The following is a 22,709-nucleotide window of genomic DNA, read 5'->3' as shown; positions in this document are numbered from 1 at the left end:
TGTCTGGTAGAATTTGCCTGTGAATCCATCTGGCCCTGGAATTTTGTTTGTTGGGAGATTTTTTTTTTTTAATGTTGTTTCAGTTCCTTTGCTGGTTATCAGTCTCTTCAAATTTTCTATTTCTTCCTGTTTCAGTTTTGGTAGTTTATATATGTCTCTAGGAATTTATCCATTTCTTCTGGGTGTCCAATTTGTTGGCATATAGTTTTTCATAATATTCTCTTATACTTGTTTGTATTTCTGTAGTATTGGTTGTTTGTCCCCTCTCATTTGTGATTTTATTTATTTGAGTGCTTTTTTTTTTTGATAAGTTTGGCTAAAGGTTTATCAATATTATAGGTTTTTTTCAAAAAGCCAGTTCCTAGTTTCATTGATTTCTTCTATTGTTTATTTACTTTCTGTATCATTTATTTCTGCTCCAATCTTTATTATTTCCTTCCTTCTGCTGGTTTTAGGCTTCATTTGTTTTCTTTTTCTAGCTCCTTTTAGTGTAAGATTAGGTTTTTGAGCCTTTTTCTTGCTTTTTTGAGGTAAGACTGTATGGCTATAAACTTTCCTCTTATCTACTTTTCTCCTTTTAACAGGAAATTGGAAATCACTCCAAGGCCTAATAGATACACCTAACACAATCATCTGGGAATAAAAGGAACAGAAAGGGGGATATTTGCAGCTATTACACTTGACAGCTATGTGAGCTCCTTAGTAAAGTTATTATAACTTTTGGTAATTAATCACAGGCCTCTGTAGTATTCCACAGTGATGTTATTTAACCGTATTTAACTACTTCTTTAAAGAATTTAGGAAGCTTTCAGTTTACACACACACACACACACACACACACACACAGAGAAAGATAAACATAAGCACTCACATGGTTGAATATGCAAACACAAATACCATGGAGCAGCTAAAAATAAATTCAGATTAAAATACCAGAAAGTACTAGATATAAGAAGGCAAAGATGAGGCATCAAGAACATGAGTGGTGGTGGAGGTGACAATGATGATGTACTGATGGGGATGATGGTTGTTACTGTTTAGTTGCTTACCACAGTTGGTCATGATACTCAGAAGTTTACCTCAAAGGGGCTTACTACATTTGAACATTACATTTATTAAGCTCTAAGATTCTTGTATCCAAGTCAAAGGAAGGAAATGAAATAGGCCAAAGGTGAATAGAATTTAGAAATTTAAAAACAGAATTGGAATTTGTGGCAAGAAGCAATCTGCCTAAATGTGATTCAAATACCACAGACTCTCACCTTTGTTACTGAATTTTCATAGATATTCTTGAATAGATAGTTCTTCATTTCTTGTTTTTCCTTACAATCACTTATAGAAGCTTTAGTTTTTTTTGTTTTTTAATAATGTTTACAAATTTCACTGGGAAGTGTATCGCTATAGCTACTCATGTTGTCACACCAGAAGTCTACCTTCTCAGAGCACTTTTTAATGAATATACGGTTGATCCTTAAACAATTAGGGGGTAGGGCCACCAACCTCCCATGCATATAACTTTTGATGCCCTCAGAATTTAACTACTAATAGCCTCACTGTTGACTAGAAGTTGACTGATAACATAAGCAGTCAATTAATGCATATTTTGTATGTTATATGTATTAGATACTATATTCTTACAATAAAGTAAACCAGAGAAAAGAAAATGTTGTAAGAAAATCATAAAGAAGACAAAATACATTTATAGTACTATATTTATAAAAAAACCTCCATATATATGTGCACCCAAGCAGTTCAAAGGTCAACTATATTTTGCAATGTTCTATAACATACAAAAGTTGAAGGTGTTTAAGAAATATACTGGGGTTTTAGAAATGTATTGATTTATTCCAAGCCCAGACAAATTCCAGTTGGACATTTTGGTTTCAGTAATCAATCTACACAATCAGGCTCGGCAAGGGTGATTCAGGTAATTTATTACAATAACACAAATCTCCCACCATGTGCCTATCTTGGAGGGCAATAAAGATGAAAAAAAGAGGTTGCTTCCCTTTCTTTTTGTTCAATTCAAATCCAAATGCTCTTGGCTAGTTTATTTTAATTAAAGCTAGAAAAAAACTCTAAAATCTCCAGATTTCATTTTAATCAATAAACTCAACATTTTTTCTACTTAAAATTTATTTTTCTGAGTTTTATTAAAAATAAAACAAAGTGAATGTAATTAATGACACAACTTTCTGTAGTTGGGACACTAATCTAGAGTAACATGTCTGTGAAACAGAGATGAAACCAAAAAAAAAATTCAAGTAATCTTTATGTCAGTTAGGATTAGTTTTGGCTGCTTATGAGAGGAAAACCAAAATAATATCTACTTAAACACTTGGGATTTGTTTTTTTTTCTAATGCAAAAGAAGGTGGAGGAGGTTATCCAGTGTTGACATGAATGCTCCAAAAATAATTAGGATCTCAGATACCTTCTCTCTCTCTGCATATGGCTCTCATCCTCAAAGCCATTGGTGATCCAATCCAACTACTGGAGCTCCAACCTTGTCCAAAACACACATAAAAGAAAGAGAAAAAGCAAAATGAAAGAAAGGTGCACCTCCCAGTGGTGTGAACTCCCTTTTCTGGAAATACCACAAAATTATAATAGGGTAATGCTTCCATTATCATCATATTGCTCAAAACATAGTTACATAGCTACACATAGCATCAGGGGATGCTGGGAAATGTAAGTTTCAGATGGACATATTTCCAGTTCAAATAAGAGTGGGATTCTTTTACTGAGAAAGAAGTAAAGGTTTTTGGATAGGCAATTAACCACTGTATGACAATCTGAAAAATAGATAATCATCCATACAGAATAAATGTACAGCTGAGGTTTCTTTTACCCAAATAACTCTGTCAATAAACCTCTGGGAATTTTAGCTGCTGGTAGACCTCACACAGGCCAGGGCCCAACTGAGAGTTAAGCAAGCACTCAGGCTGTCGAGTCAGGCAGAGTTGGGTTCGCATTCTCTGTCTATGCTCGGTAGATGTGGGAGTTAATTTTCCTCAACTGTAAAATAGGGCTATCAAGGGAACTTGCCTCAAAGGACTGTTGTGGGTGAAGAGAATGTAGGACAATCCCTGAGGACTGTGCCTAGTATAGGGTGAGCCCTCTAGGTATGTTAGCCACTGTTATTCTCTACTACAGTTTTCTTTGTCATTTAACCCATGTGGCTTTTAATGACTTGAGTCAAAATAGATGTCTAGTCCTAATCTAAGCAGAATAAGACTATGTGTCCTATTCTATGTCTGACATAGAGCCATTGCATTGCTCAAGGGATATAAACAGAAGTGTCCATGCAGGTTAGTTACTCACCTCTCTGAGAGGTGCACAGACATTTCTAGAACATGGTTTCTATTTGGCCTATAGTCAATGCTCAGTAATCCTCATGTGGATAAACAGAGTCCAGACATGTGGTCTCACTTATAAATGGTACCAATGGTAGCAACTGGTCAATACGCTTTGGGGACTAGCTTCGAAATGTCCCCGGTTACTGGCGGTAGAGGTTGGTCTTTCATCTAGAAAACAGACTATGTCTGAAGCATTGCATTTAATTTGATCTTCCTGAAGAGATTCCTCTACTTTAGACATTGTATTTAATTTTAATTTCTGGAAGAAAACACAGTTGTAGAAAACCTGAGACAGCCAGGATTAAGGAATAAATAATGCTGTATTACTACCCTCTATCCTCCCCGGTGAATTTTCTATTTTGGAAAGTGATTTCAAATTCTTTACAGCCTCTGAGCTTCATAAGAATCCAGCAAGTTCGGCAGGGCTGGGGAAAGGATCATTTTCCTTGTTTTGCACACGAGGAAACACTCAGCTCTAAGTGGCCTACATTAAGTCATATGGATTTCAAGCTGCAGAGCCAAGACCAGAATTCAGGCCTTCTGACTGCAAGCCAGTGCCTTTTCAGCTCTGCCAGAAAGCAAATCAGCGGGGAGGCTGCTGAACAGCTTCTGAGTTGTCAGAAAGCAGAGTTTGCAAGTGGCTTCTGAAGCAGTACAGGTGACAGCAGGTGAGACGGGGCAGCTGTTTTTATCAGATTATAATTTTGTGTTAGAAGCAGCCATAGAACATCCTTCATTTGCCCTCGAGGAGTTAGCGAGGTACACCTTCCTTTCATTCCTATCTGAGGTCTTACAGGGACATGGTATCAGAGCAGTGTGAATTGGCACTTGTGATTAGCAAAATGACTCCCAGGTGCGAAGTGCCAAGTGATCATAGGGAGACAGAGAATAAAGCAACGGCGAGCTTGTTCCCTTTTTCATTCCTGCAACAATGAATCCCATATGATTAAATATAACCACCCGATACCTGCAATCCTGAGTCAGCCATTAGGGACAGGAATGTGAATAATAGGCCACAAAAGTATCAACCGTTTCGATACTGAGGAGGCCACAGAAGAGAGAGAAGCACTATGACAAGCATTGTTCTAGAAAGTTACCGATAAAGTGGAATGAAAAGAGAGGGAAATGCTGTTCATGTTCAGAATGGTAATATTCGAACTGGGCCTTGAAATATGAGGAGCTTTTTCCATTGAAACAGGAGGCAAAAGGGCATAATGGACATGGAGACAAGATGACATCTGTCATGGTCAGGGAATTTTAAGTAGTTCAAAGGAGCCTAGAACATATGGTGTAGGACTGGAGGTGGCAGGGGAGGAGACGGGGGAAGAGAGCTGGAAATGGGAGGTGAAGTCTGAAAGCTGTAATGGGATCTAATAGCAAGGCCAAAGTGAAGGGCTGGGGAATTTACACTTTATCTCGCAGGTGGTAGAGAAGTGTTTAATCAGGGGAGGGACGTGATCATAACTGCGTTAGAAACAATTCTAAAAAATGGATGCTTCTTCGGTAGCAAAGCTCTTTTTGTATTTCCTTTCCCTTAAATTTGCTTCTACTTGTTTATGTATTTTTTTCAGTAGTTTCCAGGCATTCTGGAGATACCAGTGCTCTTTCAAACCAGTCAGTGAGTTATCTACAATGGTTAACCTGGATTTTCATGACAGACCATTAAATATCAGTGCAAAGAGCACTGGGCCATGCACTATGCAGTCACTCAAGTGCACATGGAGGGGACTGCTTTGCAGCTGCCATGCCACAAGCCGGAGCACTCTCAGGTATGTCCATGTCCCTGGGCCCTCATGGGCCAATTTACTGCAAATAACCTCGCTGTGCTTTATATGCAAAATCCTAGGCTCTGGCCTCCAAGCTGACAGTATTAGCTGGGTAAGACAGATACTGAGAATCAGTAGCAGAAGGATCCTTAAGACTTCTTATAGCAATAAGCTGCAGAGAATCCCTACTCAAAGTTTAACATTAAGAAGCTGTGCTTCAGATGGCCCTGGGAAGAGTAAAGGTTACTTGTTAGGAAGAGGAGGAGGTGGAGGAGAAAAGAAAAAAGGGCTGCTTTAAGCAGCCTAGAAGATAGAAGATACCTGTTCAACTGGTTCTATGGTCCAATTGAATCAATCAGTTTGAGCAGAGAAAGAAATAAGATCAGCTGAGTTAAAATCTTGGTTTCAATGATTTAGTGTCCTGGATTGAATGACTGATTTCTGGCTAAATTTTCCAGCCAGTTTAGTGATGAGTTGAGTTTTATGTACAGTCCAAACAAGACAGAAGTGGGCATCTGTGATCTGTTTTATGCAAGGCAATGTCTGATTTTTTTTATGTTTACTTATTTTTGAGAAACAGGGAGAGAGAGAAAGAGCACTCATATGTGAGTGGGAGAGGGGCAGAGAGAGAGGGAGACACAGAATTGGAAGCAGGCTCCAGGCTCTGAGCTGTTAGCACAGAACCTGATGCAGTGCTTGAACTCATGAACTGTGAGATCATGACCTGAGCCGAAGTCGGACACTTAACTGACTGAGCAACCCAGGTGCCCCGTAAGGCAATGCCTTTTATATATTTTGAGATAAATCGCATTCTACAATGTCTTACTGACGGGGTTTCCTATCCTCTTTTACTTAGAAAGAAAATATCTACATTTTTTCTATGTCCTCAAATCGACATTGTCAAAGTTTTGTTTCCACGGTGTTCATTCAAGTGTCCACTCACTGACCACTTAATCTACTTTGGGCAACAACAACAATAATAACTAAATCTATATAGCATTTGCCAAGCATTACTCTAAGTATTTATTATTTACTAATTTGTTTAATCCTCCCATTAACCTAGAGGATAGGTTTTCATAGCAAATAGGAAAATTGGGGTACAGGGAGGTGAAGGAACCTGCCCCAGTCACAGTGCTATGCACGGCAGCGCTGCAGTATGAAGCCAGGCATCTGGTTCTTCCAACTTCTCACAGCACATCCTGGTCAAAGGTCAGTACATGACAAGCACTAGAAATTGGTGGAGAATCAATTATCTCAAGGGCAACGTGTTCACCTTTATTGTCCAATCTCTTTTGATTTTCTTTTTTTGATAACTCAACTGAAAGCCCTTTTTTAACAGATTGGAGAAAGTGCCAATTTGATGTTAAGATGCACTATGTGTGAACAAAGGGCAACCAGTCTGTGTCCTTATCCCAGATGTCACACGTGACAAAAGATTTCACAGCCAGGGGTGATTTTCATTAATTCTATTTTACCTGTTTCTCATCCACGCTTTGTTGCAAAAGATATCTAAGTGGCTAAGCATTTAAATGTCGTTTATTTTAAAATGTCTGCCTCACATGTCATCCTAAATGTCATGACAAAGAACGTGAAAAGCTCTTCTTCCTCCTTGAAAGGCTACAGAAGGAAACAGCAGGATCACACACTGTCTGAGCGATCACATCAGGCGGGGTTTACGTGTGAGTCTGCTAGTGCTGGAATCTTCTAGGCTTTCAGACATTCTGATTTTAGGGCTCTGGGACTCTGAGCCATTATTCTTTTCTGTGCCAGAGAACTGGAGTCCCGTGGCACAGAATGATTGAGATTAAAAGGTAGGGAGGCTCTCCTGATCTCCTCTCTCCTGACCTGGAGTCCTGTACATGTGGCTTTCTCATCTGCTGCCCCAGACTTCAAAACTACATTTCTTCACTCTGTGGTTGAGATATTAAGCCACTAATACCTCATGAAAGATGTGAAGAGGGGAGTTTATTCGAGTATGGCAATCTTAGTGTCTCTTCCACATTCCCTTCGAACTAGGAGTACACTGTCCCAGGCCACAGCATCAACCTTCCCAGAACCAGGCTTTGGTAAGCTATTTGAGAAGAAAAATAAATTCCTATGGGAAATTCTGAGTGTACGATTTACAACGTTATGCAAAAAGCCAGTCTTGGTTCTTTTGCAAAGCATGGATCAAGGGAAGTGAAATCGAGTAGGAAATTATCCCCTCTGGCTCCTGTCCTCACCCCAGAAACTCCCTCCCTCCAGCCCCGTTAGCAAACAGCTGTGTCAGTCCCTCAGCACAACGACTTTTTCTCAGCTTTTCTTCTTTCATCCTGTTCTGAGGTATGCATGCCTTTGACCATTTTCCTTCATCTGTCTACCCAGTTCTCTCCTTGGTGTACTCACCCATCATTACATAAGTATTTTTCCCAGTAGAATTACATAAGTGTTTTTCCCCATAATGATTTATAAATGTTGTTGTTAATGAAACAGTGATTAAAATGGAAAGATAAGTCTTATAAATGGCTACACTTTCAAGATGTGAAAGGTGGGGAAAGCAGGAGCATGACACAGTGAAAGTACTCTATTGATTGCCTCTGGATCTCATGGTTTATCAGTCAACCATGTGATATAAGCAGGATGTACTAAGCATGCCATTTTATTGGCCTGGTGATTTTATTAATCATACTGTTCTCCCTTGCCTGTCTCTCTCTCTCTCTCTCTCTCTGAAGGCTAAAAACTCCAAATAGTTTCTCAGTATTTCTCAAGTACTGTAGATTGTGGTAGCCCTTGACCCAATTCTAGTCAGTAAAAGTTGAAGGTAGTCTACTGGAAGATTCTAGAGGAGGTACTTGTCTCCATGTTAAGAAAGAAGTACAGAAAGAAAAAGGTACTGTCCCTACTTCTACCTACTTCTCAAGGTGGTTGTGTGATGACATGATGGTTGGAGCAGCTGCAGCCATCTTGCAGCAAGGAGGAGACCACCAAGGGGATTTCAAGATCACTGACAGAGGAACTTAATATCATTCAGTTGCTGAAGTATTTCTTCAACCACCATTTATTGGATGCTTGTGTGTGTGTGTGTGTGTGTGTGTGTGTGCCAGGCACTGTACTAGTGCTGGGATTCATTTCTTCACATATATGAAATAAACAAAATCCCTGTTTACAGGGAACTTAGATTTTAGTAGGAGAAAAGGCAGCCAATACTAAATACATGTCAGCTGAAGTTAAGAGCTGTAAAATGTTAAGAAGAATAAGGGATCTGGAGAGTGATGGGGGTGAAATTTTAGATAGGTTGATAAAGGAAGGTCTGATAAAGTGACATTTGAGATACCCAAAGGAAGCAAGGGAGGTAGTTATGCAGATATTTGGGGCATAGGAAGGAGTGCTTCAGGAAGAGGGAATAGCCTATGCAAAGGCCCTGAGCAGCAGGAAGACCAGAGAGGCCAGAACTGAGTGAGCAACAGAGAAAATGGAGGAATGAAGTAAGAGATGGCTGGCATCTAGATCACTTAGAGGCTAGGAAACTAAGGTAAAGATTTTAGATTTCATTCTGAAGGACATAAATCTTGGGAAGGTTTTGTGCAGGAAAGCAACATAGTACTTATATTTAAGCCGCTTTTTAATATGGTGTTCTCTTACTTGCAGCTGAAACTCTTTGAAAGTATTCCTGATGTAGCTGGAAGCAAAACTACTATTTCTTCATATGTTCTTTTCTTCCCAGTTTTACAAGTTCAAACAGAGTCATTACAGTCCTGAACCACTGTAAACTCTTAGACAAGGATTTATCTATAAAATTTGCTTAATTATTGAAGTCCATTACAAATAGAATAGACTGAAAGAAAACTGAAGCCCAGAGAGCTTAGATGATTTGACAAAAGTCACACAGCCAGTTGAGTATCGATATTGTAACTCAGGTTGTAATCTGAGTTCAGTTTACAGCAAAAGAAGAAGATAGTAATACAAAATGGCTTCAGCTATTTTTCCATTATAGTTGGAAGTGGCAAAGCCAATTCCTAGATACTTAACAGGCTTTGTCTCGAATCCAGTGTTCTTTCCCTGGCAAACTGTGTATCCTGCATGGTTTACCGGGTCTCACAGCGCGGGTGCTCTGCCTCATTGCCTCTCTGGAAGCCAAGATAAAGAACGGGGTCAATTTACTTACTGGGATTTTGCCATGGAGATTTGGATTGGAGAAAAGGATAGAAATCTGGCCCGGAAAAAGAAGGATAATGTAAAGTGATGAGAAACAGATCCCTTGTGGAGACTGTGGATAGCTTCATTAGAGCAGAGCCATCTAGTAGAAATATAACGCTAGCCACATAAGTAATTTTAAATATTTTTGTAAGCATATTAAAAAAGTACAAAGAAACAGGTGAATTAAAGTCATATACTTAGTTTAACTGAATATATTCAAATATTATCATTTCAAAATGAGACAAACCACATTATAAATGCCCAGCGGTTGCATGTGGCTGAAAGCTACCACACTGGACAGCACATTTTCAGAGAGCTAAACATGAAAATATTTTCTTTTCTTTTTTTTTTTTTTCAACGTTTATTTATTTTTGGGACAGAAAGAGACAGAGCATGAACGGGGGAGGGGCAGAGAGAGAGGGAGACACAGAATCGGAAACAGGCTCCAGGCTCCGAGCCATCAGCCCAGAGCCTGACGCGGGGCTCGAACTCACGGACCGCGAGATCGGGCACCCCAACATGAAAATATTTTAAAAGAGAAAACTTCCGTGATGAAACACAAAGGATAAAACACAAAGTCTTTTTAAGAAGTCAGTAATGCGGGGCACCTTGGTGGCTCAGTTGGTTGAGGGTCCGACTTTGGCTCAGGCCATGTTCTCGCGGGTTCATGAATTTGAACCCCACATCGGGCTTGCTGCTGTTAGCCTGTCAGCAGAGAGCCAGCTTTGGATCTTCTGTTCCCCTCTCTGCTCCTCCCCTACTTGTGCTTTCTCAAAAATAAATAAACATTTAAAAAAACCCTCAATAATGTTACCTGTTTCAATGCATTTCAACAAAAACACAGACCATTTCTAAGTCATTAAAATCTAGAATACTATTCAAGAAAGAATCCAGGACTTGGCAGTGAAGAGGAAATAGGGGCTAATAATAACCCATCAAGGTTGATGTAAGGACCAAATGAGATAATATGGATGTTTTCAAAAATAGAACACTGTAAATATGCCTCCATAAATAGCAAAACTTGCTTTTATTTTATTAGAATATTGGTCTTTGTTTATGTAAACACTTCAAATATCTTTAGATGATTCTTCCCTTCTGATATTTTTATGCTCTTTGCTTTTGAAGCACTTATACATTTGGAAGCATTGACCAGGAACGCATTCAAATTCCCAGGAATAGTCAGTCTGGTAAAAGCTTGTAACATTTTCTCCCACCAATCAAGAAATATCTGAATGTGCACACATGGAAAATCTAGAGACTTTCTGAATGTAGCCAAAAACGTGGAGTGGGGGAGGGAAATGCTAATGGTTTCTCAAGTCTTTTCTGGTCAAATATCTGATTTAAGGACACTGTATTCTGAGAGACAGAAATATAAATATATATGTTTATACATATATAAACATGTTTTTTGTCCATAATGTCTGAGATTCTGCATTTTACTGTAATTACGTTTAGCAAGAGAAAAACATCCATGCGTGTTCTGAGCGGCTCCCAGCAATCTGTCAGCTTTTCACAGCGTAGTAACCTACTGATCGCTTCCTCAGCCCTTCAATAAATACGTAGGCTGCGTGCGTGTGTGCTTACAGAACTTCACAGGTTTCCATGGATACAGGAATTTTAGTGCTAAGGCACATTTACTATCGCTTTTCTTGTCACCAAGAGTCCTGTAAACACTTGTGTTCTAAGATTTTGTGCAGAAATTTAGCATTTTATAGAGGACGAAGTCAGAATTACCTTTTCCCAAATGCATTGTCTGATTTCCCCTTAGGGCAAAGTCCCTGAAATCCTTTATATTTGTGGCCTCTTTTTAGTGATGTGCTTTCATTTATTAGACTAATAAAAGGCAGTAAAGGCTTAACTGCATTGTCAGTATCACTTTTAAGTGGCAGATATTTATACTATGTAAATGTTACAATTAATAAATAAGACAACTGGCTCTGAATTGAAAATGGAAGAGGAAAATAGGGAAAGCAGAAATAGGAATATTATGTATATATTAAGCCATTTCTCTGGCTGAATATGGTGAAATTTAAGTGTCATTTCCAAGGATACCCTGGTATATCTATTCACCAAGCATAGTTTGAATTTACTGTTATTTATATTGTTTTTGTATATTTTAAGACCTTTCCACAGATCTGATGATGGCAAGCTATGTGTTATTTTTCCTGTTTTGCACATGTATAGCTCAGGCTTAGAAAGTTTCAGGAACCTTCTGTGTGTACTATGTCACACAGCTAGCAAGTGGCAGAACTGAGATTAGAACCCAAGACTCTTGTCTTGACTCACCGTCCAGGGCTTTTCCATTGTCTCTTTTCTTGGGTGGAATGCAGGCAGCTTCTTCTAGAAGGCATGCCCATTTACTTCCTTCCTTGACACATGCTGATAGGTTTCTGTGCCTCTGACCTGGTCCCCGTTAAACCATTCTTTTCTCTACCCATCGTCTTGATGTCCCCAGTGACTCAGTTCAGCCTAATTTACCAAGCTTAGTCATTTCAAATGCACACTACCACTCAGAAGCAGTAATCACAGACAGATCACATAGCCTGGATGTGCACTACATGAGGAGTCTTTAGGGAAACAAATCTCTAGATCCATTCATACTGACCAAGAATGTACAAGGCCAACTGGATGAGAGGCTTGGGCAATTTGTGTAAAAATCTAGTCTGAGTAGACACGAGCCTGGATATTCCAGTCAAGAAAAAAGTTTTTACTTTAATAGCATGGGTTTCGGGGCACAGGGTCGAAACTATTTGAGTGACTGTCTCAGCTCTCACTTGCCATGCTCATGTAGCCAACAGCCTCCAATATCATCATCTTAGCAAGTATCTCAGGCAAGGCCACGAGATCTTTTTAAGACCATCTTTTTTGCACCAGGCCTCATTCACCTCGTATTTGTACAGGCCTTTTGGTTTTGTGGGGTTTGGCATGTGGGTTTCTTTCTAATTTTATTTTTTTTAATCTAAAAGGAAAACTCTGCTTTTGCTGTCTAATAAAGAGAAAGTCTGGGTAGAGGAAGACCTCTCCACAAACAGGCCTGATCTTGGTCCAATCCCCACAGACACTGAATGAGGAACTTCATGGCTTAGGTCTCAGGGCAACTGCCAGGACCTGAGTAGTCATGGATTTGTTACGAGGATCAAATGTTACAAAGGATATGAAAGTACTTTGCTGATTGTGTGTGTGTGTGTGTGTGTGTGTGTGTGTGTGTGTAAAATATCCACACAGAAAAAAGTTGTCTCGAGCATTCTGTCTGACATCACACAATGCCAATCGGTTTTAGCCTTTATGTATTACAAACGCAAATAATGATTCGCTTTGTCACAGCTCTTTCCCTGGAATGTGAACTTTATTCAACAACCAACATGACTAAATCATCTTCTTTGTAGTTATTTCAACGTTTTTCAACTCTTCCAACCCAGTTAGGCAACAACTGGGGTGCCGTGCACGTGGTGCCTCACTTAATATAACAGCCAAAATAATGGCAAATGGTCCTTTGGTTGTAATCTGACATCTGTTCCCATCGTACACCACGTGCAGCCCGTGAGATCCCAGGATTACAACCCTAGATTCAGGTAAACTTTGGCTATAACTGCCCACGGTTCATTCCTCATTCTTTCTGACTGGAAATTTGAATTCTGGGCTGCTCATCCATAGAGTACCATTAAGTGATTAACCATCACTCCAATCTGTAGAAATGAAGAGAGAACTCCGGGTTCTCCTGAGCTACAGCGCTTTCTGTTTTTCCTACAAATCTCATTCAGATGTCAAATTGAATTTACCCTAAACCAAATGCATTTTCTCTATACCTGGCAGGGATCTGGAAGTAAAATCATAAGATTTATTTCATTTTAATTCTATTATGATGCATTTAATCATAAATACCCCCAAAATGAAATGATAATTTATCATTTTTCCCTGACTGGAGCAATCCTCCTTGGTTCACACTCATGAATCCATAATACAGAGAGGAGACTGGATGATTAAGTGTCCGATTAGAGAAAACAGATTAACCTGGCAAACATAATAAATTTAACTCATAAGCAGGATGGCTTTATAAATGCTCACAATAACTCTCCTGTAGAAAATCATGAACCACTTCCTTCAGTGATGACTCAATTGAAATAGTTGAGGAACATAAAGTAAATGCATGTTTATGGCTTTCTCTCCGAGACCTTAAACGAGGATTGAAAGGCATATCTGATTCAGTTTAGGACTCTAAAAATATATTAAATAGGGAACATGTAATAAAAATATAAGCTCGAAAAAAACCCACAAAGCCACAACCTCCCAAGTGTTCTAGTTTCCACTTTGCCAGTAATTGTACCCAGATCCCTGATGCTTTCGATATCTTTTTTACCTTCTCTATGTCTCCAAAGTTGCCAAACCCAGACTCACTTTCAAACCATGCAGATTCACCCTTAATCTTGACAGAACCTGATTCCTTTATAAAGGCAGCTGCATCTTTACATAATTCTTATCCCACTGTGGCAACACACACAAAATTAGCAAGCTATTTCAGCCTCTGAATCCTGCCTTTCAGCTGAGATTCCATTTAATTCAGAGTAAAAATCTAGGTTCTGACTTGTTTGCAGCAAAGTCCTGTGCAGAGCTCCAAAAAGTTCATTTAGCAGTCCGCCTGGCTTTCCTTACTTAGCTGGCTAGTATTCCTGGCCTCCCTTTTCTTAGCGGTGAGAAAAGGGATACTCTTCATGCCCAGCTTTATTTTTAACTCACACGGTTTTATTTCTGGAAGCCTCTGCTGGCCTCCCAGGCCTGAAAGAGAGTCAGTTAGGCCCTGCTCTGTCACGTGCACCTAAGTCACGCTGAATAAGGGACTTGCAGAACCAGACCTTTGGTAGGGGAAGGGCAGAAGAGGTGAGGGGGAATGAATGGGCTGCCTGAGAGAGAGAGACACTTCTGTCTTTAAGGAAGGCCCCACCCCATCAGGATCCAGGTAAATTTGCCCCTGGGAGAAACTAATACCTGGCTGTAGCGGGAGGGTACACTCTTCTTTCCTTTCTCCTTTTTCTCCCCTTCCCACTCCGAAGTTGATCCTAGGCTAGAGGGTGGTAACAGGGAGGGGTCCAAAGGGAACGGGGTCCATGTGTGTCCTCACAGGCTTTGGGCTCTGGATCAGGCTCACAAGCGCTCACCGTGTGGGTAGGGGTGTGTGTGTGTGTGTGTGTGTGTGTGTGTGTGTGTGTGTGTGGTGGGAAGCCGGGAGGGAGGGTTTCTAAGGCCACTCCCTTTCCCCACCTTTGCTGAGTTAAAGACCCAGCTGCTTTCTTGGGGCGCAGGGACTATGGGTCCTTTCCTGGGTAAAGGAATTTGTGCCGCGCTAGAAGGGTGTGTACAGCTAGCGGTGAGTGTGCATTCATGACGAGTGTCTCCACAAGTCAAGTTCGCAACTGCAGCCCCTAGCACAGCCCTTGGGACCATCAAAGTTTGATGTAGGAGTGTCCTAGGGGCTGGGAGCGGAGGGCTGCAGTCATTGGTCGGATTCCATGCTGGGGCTGCGCTTTGACCGCTGTGTGCCTGTGAGTTACCGCGCGCTCGCGCGCGTACGTACAGATCAGGTGTTCTGTCGGGCTCCTCCAGGTGAGGGTGGGGACCCAGGCGGTGGCGCGGGCGGGTGCGGAAGACTTGAGCGTGCGCAGCAGTGTCCGAGGCGCCGGGACAGCTCCTCGCGGTGGGGTTGGCGTTGGCGCTGGAGGGCTGGCGCTGAGTGGGGGTGAGCTGCTGTGGCCTTGACCTTCCCAGGGAGCAGATGGAGTGGGCCCGTGGCCAGTAGCCGAAGAGGCAGCAGCTGCGAGGCCAGGGAGACCCCAGGACCCCAGCAGCTGCCGCCGGTGGGAAAAACGACCCGGACCCCAAGCAAGGTGTGCTGGGGGTGGTGGGGAGGACCTCTAGGCTTCCAGACAACCTTGTTTGCACCACCTGTCAAATACCCCTCTTTGTTACAAATTGGAGAACTGAGTCCACAGGGAGAGACTCAGTCTCCGAGTCACACAGTTATTAAGTGTCCGAATCATGACTAGAAAACTGGTCCTGCCCAAAAAGGCTTTTTAATTTATTTTTTTAATTTTTTATATGAAATTTATTGTCAAATTGGTTTCCATCCAAAAGGCTTTTTTAAACCCACCGTCCTCACTGGATGAATATGGATTATAATACAAGTAATTAGCATTATAAGATATTAGGTGATATTACTTTGGCTTTCAAGACTATTAATATGATTTATGTGCTGGAAAAACCCAGCCACTCTGTCCTCCCTGGGCTTGGGCTTCTCATTCCTTCATTCATTAGACATTTACTCAGCAGTTATTTGTGCCAGGCGCTCTGCTAGCAACTGAAGGTATAGAGACAAACGAGAACCAGCAGAAGAAATTATTCCCGGGACACCGGTAACTGACGCAGGTGTGGGAAACACAATGGGTGTTAGATAAAACGCACTGCGAAACTCCCAAGGAGATGTCATTTCTGGCCGACTGCAAGAAGATCTTGGAGAGGAGGTGGCATCTGACCTGGATCCCCAAGAGTGGGGCTTTGGGGGGCATTTGGAAATGGGCACTGCAGTCCAGGTAGAAGGTGCAGTGGTAGCAATGAAATCCCAGGTAAGTGTGAGGAATAATGAATAGTTTGGTTTTCCTGGGATGCAGTGATGAAAATATGGAGGCAAGGTGGGGAGTCAGTAGTGGGGAGCCTTGGAAGGATTCCAGGCAGTGGCTGAGGATAGTTCATCTGGTTGGGAGGATAGGTCACTTGGCAGTGAGGTGGAACCCTCAGCTGCAGAATGAGGATGTCTGACCAAAGATCCTTAGAGCTCTGAGGGGCTGTGAAGTAGTCATTCTGAGGCTGCAGAGCTTCATGGAGCCATTTCAGTGTAGGAGGACCAAGGATGGAAAAAATGCAGCTGAAAGTGTTCAAATCACATTGGGAGACTGTTGGACTAGGGATGGTCTGTGGTAGTATTTCAGACTTCCACAGCATTCTTGGGAGTAGTTTGTGAAAAAGTGCTCTTAGTATTCCTGTAACACAGGTGGCCTCATGGACACGAGCAGAAGTTAATCAGCCTGTCCCTATCTGTTCAGGGGGGCAGTTATATCTTTTGGGACCAACAGGGTGCTATGAACAGGGTAGCCTGTTTCTTGTACAAAGATTACAGACTTACCTTCATGCCCCTCTTGATGATAAACTAGATAAACAAATCTGTGCAGATGAACTGTTAAAGTATTTTTTTATCTTAAAGGTGACACACACAGATCATAGTAGAGGACTTCATAAATGTATCTTTAATGGGTTCTGTGTTAACTCATGTTTATGAAGCACAATATTATCTCGTGCCGAAATGAAATGGGTAGACGTGGTCCCTGCCTATGGACTTACCCAACCAGACGGGTTATAGCCATTTCCCTAACGTCTGAGTCTAGGTACCTTCTAGATGCTTCTAGCCCCACCTTGACACCTCTCCTGCAGGACAAGAGCAGGGATTCCCCAAGGTCCTTTTCCCATTACTCACTAGTTCTGCATATAAATGTTTAAACACTTCCTGTATTGTTACATGAAATGTTTATTCTTTGTGCTTTTGCAACTTCTCTACACAATGGGTTTTTGAGAAGAGGGAAAAATGAAATGTCGTTTAGTAATAATTCCTTTGGTTAGTGATATGAATCAGTGGTATAAAGCAGGAACATGCAGTCTTGAATAAGAAGACAGACCTGGGATTGAGCTCTATCTCTGTCACTTACTACCTTTGTGACTTTAGGCCTGATGGTTAACTCATCGGAGTCTCAGTTTCCTTATCTATAAAATGGTGATCATAATAATTAGCTCACAGTTGTTACCTGGTCCAACAGTGTTCAAAAAAGGGCCACAGATGTGTCAGCAATGGAGGCAATGTAGTAAGAATGGGATTAGGAACCTGGTCTTGGAGGTAGGCTTATCTGAGTCCTGGCCCTTTTCCCCTGTGTGACTTTGGGTAAGTTCCTGAGCTGCTGTAAACATCATATGCCTCATCTGTAAAATGGGGGAAATAATTATCTCTACTTCATGGTGTTAATTTGAGGATCACGCCTTGTACAGTTCCTGGGAAATAGAATGAGAGAACATTAGAGTTTCTAAGGGACCTTACAAGGCCTTCTTACTCTAACTATTGTGCCCGCCCACCACCACCATGGAAATGTTATTTTCATCAACCCTTACTGTATTTAAACATTCCCAGTGACAGCCTGCTATCTGCACAAGGTACTCTATTCCATTGTTGGATCACTTTCAAAGAAGTTTTCCTTATGCACAGCTAAAATCTGCCTCAATATAACTTCCACATATTTATCCTCTTCTATGTTCTATATTAAAAAAAGCATTGGTCTGTTTTTTTAACTAATGTGTATGCTTTTAAGCAATTGTAGATTTACATGCAATTGTAAGAAATACGACAGAGAGCCCTTGTATCTTTAGCCAGTTTCCCCCAATAGTAACAGCGTGCAAAACTATAGTATAATATCACAGACAGGTTATTGAAATTGGCATGATCCAGACGAAAACATTTCCATCATCTCTAGAATCTCTCAGGTTGTCCTTTTATAGCCACACCTACTTCCGTCTCACCACTTTTTTAACCCTTAGCAACAACTATTCTCTATTTCTATAATTTTGTCATCTCGAGAATGTTCTATAAAAAGAATCATAGAGTATGAAACATTTTGGCATTGGCGTTTTTCACTCAGCCTATTTATCTGGGATTCCTTCAGGTTGCTGAATGTATCAATAGTTTGTTGCTTTTTATTCCCTAGTAGTATTCCACGGTATGGCTATACCACAATTTATTTACACATTGAAGGTCACCTGGGCTATTTCCAGTTTTTGACTATTGTGAATAAGCTGCTCTAAATTCTCACATACAGGTTTTTGTGTAAATATAAGTATTTATTGTCTTCAGTCTCTGGGGTACGTGTCCGGGAGTACAATCGCTGGATTGTATGGTAGTTAACAAGTTTTTAAAGAAATCGCTGCATTGCTTCAAGAGTGGCTATACCATTTTATATTCTCACCAGCAAATGGGTGATACACTTAGTGTGCATCCTTGCCAGCATTTTCTGTTGTCACTATTTTTTATTTTAGCGCTTGTGATAAGTGTGGAGCGCTATCCCATTGTGGTTTTAATCTGCACTTCCCAAGTGGTTAATGGTGTTTAACATGGCTTACTTGACATCTGTGTCATTTCTTTGGTGAAACGTCTTTGTGTCTTTTGAACATGCTCTAATTGTATTCTTTGCTCTTTTACTCTTGAGTTTTGAGAGTTCTTTACGTGTTCTCAATACTAGTCCTTTCTCAGATATGTGTTTTGCAAATCTTTTCTCCCATTTTATAGCTTGTCTTTTTGAGCTTTTAACAGGATATTTTGCAGTGCAAAAGTTTTAAACTTTGAGGATGTCAATTTGTCAGTTGTTTTTTTCTTTTATGGGTAGTACTTTTTGTATCAAGACTAAGAACTCTTTGTCTCCTCTAGATCCTGGGGAGTTTTTCCTATGGGCTCCCCCCACCTCTGTGTTTTATAGATTTACATTTAATTCCATGATCTGTTTTGAAATATTTTTTGTATAAGATGTGAGACTTATGTGGAGGTTTTAGTTTAGTTTTTTTTTTTTTTGCAATGAATATTCAATTGCTCTGGCAATTATTATTTTTTAATTTTTTAAAATGTTTTATTTATTTTTGAGACAGAGAGAGACAGAGCATGAGCAGGGGAGGGGCAGAGAGAGAGCAAGACACAGAATCCAAAGCAGCTCCAGGCTCTGAGCTGTCAGCACAGAGCCCGACGTGGGCTCACAAACCGTGAGATCATGACCTGAGCCGAAGTCGGACACTCAACTGACTGAGCCACCCAGGAACCCCTACTCTGGCAACTATTGAAAATCTTTTGTAAAATAGTATATGACCTTTGACAAATCAAATTACCTGCCTGTTTCTATTTCTTCTGTCTTGAAAATGAGGGGCTTCTGCTAGAACTAGATGGGTGTTATTCAAGCTCCATTCCTAGAATTTCTGGGGCCCCAGAAAACCTCAGAAGCAGCCGCAGTGAGGAGCAGATGGGGCTCTCATGCTCTTTCCTGACTTCGTCAAGGGCAGAGCTACTTTTATGTTTTATATTTTTGTGGGCCCATCTGATATTTGGTTTAATTCAGGGCTCTGATGCTAAAAACAAATTTGGAGAGCAGTGGATTAGGTAATGTCTAAAGTACTTTTCTGCAGTAAATTGCTGCGATTCTAAGCACTTGGTGCGGGCACTCACTTTCCCCGTACATCTTAGCCTCCAGTCTCTTCCCTTAGTTTCTTGAATGGTAACTCACAAGAAATATTTTCCTTGTTATCTTGTCATCCTTCATTATAAATAGGATAGGCTTCAGGAAATCAATTAGCTTACATTTCATAAATCGGTTTGCAAACCATATGCCAGAATGGAAAATGTGTTAAATATATTAAAAGTGGGCAGTGGAATTACCCATTCCACAACATTATTGTGGCTGAAAGGCTAAGGAACCAAAATCACACAAAAGCCATGAACCACTGTGGCAACATGTACAAAGAGCCACTGCTGTTTTACCGTCCACCTGTCTAGCTCTGGCCAGTTCACAAAGCACTTGTGACAGCTTTTAGCCCGTCCATTTGGGGTTACTTGCCACAACCTTTTGAGATACACTGATATTCTTATACGTGCCTGCAAGGTGGAGAAACTGATGCAAAATATGTCAGTCAGAGAATACAAATAGTGTATGATTTCACTCGTATGTGGAATTGAAGAAAGAAAACAAAGGGTCATGGGGGGAGAAAGAGAGAGACAAACCAAGAAACAGACTCAACTATAGAGAAAAAGCTGACTGTTACCACAGGGGGATGAGTGAACTAGGTGATGGGGATTAAGGAGACACTTGTCATGATGAGCAACGGGTGAGGTATGGAAGTGCTGAATCACTAAACTGTGCACCTGAAACTAATACTACATTGGATGTTAACTAACTGGAATTTAAATTTTTTTAATGTTTATTTCCGAGACAGAGAGAGACAGAGCATGAGTGGGGGAGGGGCAGAGAGAGAGGGAGACAGAATCCGAAGCAGGCTCCAGGCTCTGAGCTGTCAGCAGCTCCAAGCTCTGAGCTGTCAGCCCGACGCGGGGCTCAAACTCACAGACCGTGAGATCATGACCTGAGCCGAAGTCGGATGCCCAACCGACTGAGCCACGCAGGCGCCCCTAACTGGAATTAAAAAAAAAAAAAAAAAAACAGGAAACTGTGACACAGACATTTTGCCCAACTATTGCTATTTTTTTATAGCAAACAGACGACCTGAGACAAGAGCTCACATCTTTAACACCCGTTTCCATTATTCCCCCTCTGTATTTATAATATAAATGGTCCCTGACTCAGCGATGGTTTGGTTTATGATTTTTTTTTACTTAAAATGGTGCAAAACTAATATGCATTCAGTAGAAACCATACTTTGAATTTTGACTTTGGATCTTTTCCCGGGCTAGTGATACATCCAATCCTGTCTCCGGCCGCTGGGGCAGTGGTGCTGAGCTGTAGCAACTACAACTGATATGCTTAGAACCATTTTGTACCCTTATAGCCATACAACCACATTTTTCATTTTCAGTACAGTTCTCCATACATTACATGAGATGTTCAATACTTTATTATAAAACAGGCTTTGTGATGATTTTGCCAACTGTAGGCTAACATAAGTGCTCTGAGCATGTATAAGGTAGGTTAAGCTAAGCTAAGATGTTTGGTAGGTTAGGTGAATTAAATGCATTTTGACCTATGATATTTTCAACTAACGATGGGTTTATTGTGATGTAACCCCAACATAAGTGATCTGTATGAAGCTTTCAATGGGTATTTTCCAAAAGTTGGCATTAGCTACTATATACTTTTTTCTATACAATGGAACGATAACCTAAGTAGTGGTAGGTTTTAAAGAAGTTAAATAGGGTTAATTGCAATAGTGCATTTGAAAAAAAAAAGTTATACTACAAAGTGCTCTCTGTTAAAAGGGTGATTATTATTGTAAGCTTGGCTAGGTCGCTGAATTCTAGTAAGCAGCTGTGTGTGCTTGCTGAATCCCATTCATGGGAAATGTGTTTGTTTATTTCATAGTATATTATCTATTTTTCCTTTTGGTGCCCATGTGGCCAAATTCTGAACCCCATATTAATAAGACTCAAACATATTTGAGAGAGTGGTTAGACTTAATGGTTCCTATAAAGTTGTTTTAATAGTTATTTTTCAACAGATGGACAGCGTACATTTGGCCAGATTCCGGTGACAGTGTGGTGATTGAAGTTTTCAACAGATGGCATACAAATACTTGGGAAAACACCCTTCCAATATTAAGTGTTGTAAAAAAAGACTTTTAGGGTGCCAGCAAAATGATAGTCTGTATTCCCAAGTCCTTAGCCTGTGCTATTATGAATATAATTTAGATGGTTTGGAAATTTCCCTTTCTGGCACTTGGATTTATTTTGTAATTGAGCGTACATATCTACATTAGAGTGAGAGATGATGAGAAACTCTGCTGTCAATTAGAGATTCAACATGGATATAGCACTAAATCTCCTTTTGAGTATTGATGAATGTCTGTAACTTCTGCCTGCTGAGTCATTCTACTCCCATGCCATATGTATGTAGAAAATGTAACCTTTCATAAAAATCGACCATCAGAGACCTATATGTTCTTTCTGAAAAATAGTGACTTAAAAGGAAAAAAAAAAAAACTCACCAAGCTTAGAATTTTCAGACATATTCATCAACATGATGAACTCCCCAACCTTCCAAGTTGTCTCACTTCTACGGTGGCCACCTTAACACTGTTTCTGGAATCAGTAAGTCAGGAATCAGGCAGTAAATGTGGCAGTAGGGGAGGGGTGGAAATCTGTGTGGATACTTGTGATTGTCACATGTCAAAGAGCATTTACTGATATTTAGTGGGTAGAGACTGAAGTACCTAGATTGCACAGCAGTTTGGCACAAGGAATAAATGTCCCGTGTATTACAGTATGACTGAATATGTGACTGGCCACTCCTCTGAGTCTGGAACTTCTTTCTGCTTAAGTTAAATGAGAGAGTAAGTTTTGCAATACAAGGTTTTTTTTTCACGTAATATCAGTGTCAGTCCTCCCATACCCTGTTCTTTGATTTTACTTATTTGAGAGGCTGAAAGGCTTCTCATCTTCTGCCACTGACTGTTGACTCTTTCATGCTAAGTAAGTGCACACTTATGGACACTTTATTGTATCTTTTTGTATAGTCATGGACCGACTATTTACATAAGTAAAATACGTACTATTGTAAATTTACTTCCCCTTTCTGTTCCAATAGGGCACCGTATTACTATTTTTGAAATTTTGTGTAT

At 40.5% G+C, this 22,709-nt stretch overlaps 1 protein-coding gene across 7 annotated transcripts in view; it reads left to right on the top strand.

Moving 5' to 3' along the window:
* The first annotated feature begins 14,092 nt into the window (after window positions 1-14,092).
* The window catches only part of PLAAT1 (phospholipase A and acyltransferase 1), an 82,430-nt gene continuing 73,813 nt past the window's right edge, over window positions 14,093-22,709 (top strand). For 2 of the 7 annotated variants that reach the window (XR_006718423.1, XR_006718422.1), the window contains exons 1-2: window positions 14,880-14,897; window positions 15,060-15,178. Coding sequence is in view for 2 of the 7 variants with exons in the window: in XM_045502580.1 (XP_045358536.1) it covers window positions 14,804-14,897; window positions 15,060-15,178 (213 nt within the window). In the remaining 5 variants the exon portion in view is untranslated. Of the gene's footprint in view, window positions 14,254-14,525; window positions 14,898-15,034; window positions 15,179-15,633; window positions 15,914-22,709 lie in introns of those variants that run through there. The other 5 variants (XM_045502581.1, XM_045502580.1, XM_045502582.1 and 2 more) reach the window with 5 other exon arrangements.

Source organism: Leopardus geoffroyi, chromosome C2, assembly GCF_018350155.1.
Source record: "Leopardus geoffroyi isolate Oge1 chromosome C2, O.geoffroyi_Oge1_pat1.0, whole genome shotgun sequence".
NCBI lineage: Eukaryota > Metazoa > Chordata > Mammalia > Carnivora > Felidae > Leopardus > Leopardus geoffroyi.
The sequence above is the reverse complement of the archived record's forward strand: the minus strand, read 5'-3'. Positions and strand labels throughout refer to the sequence as shown.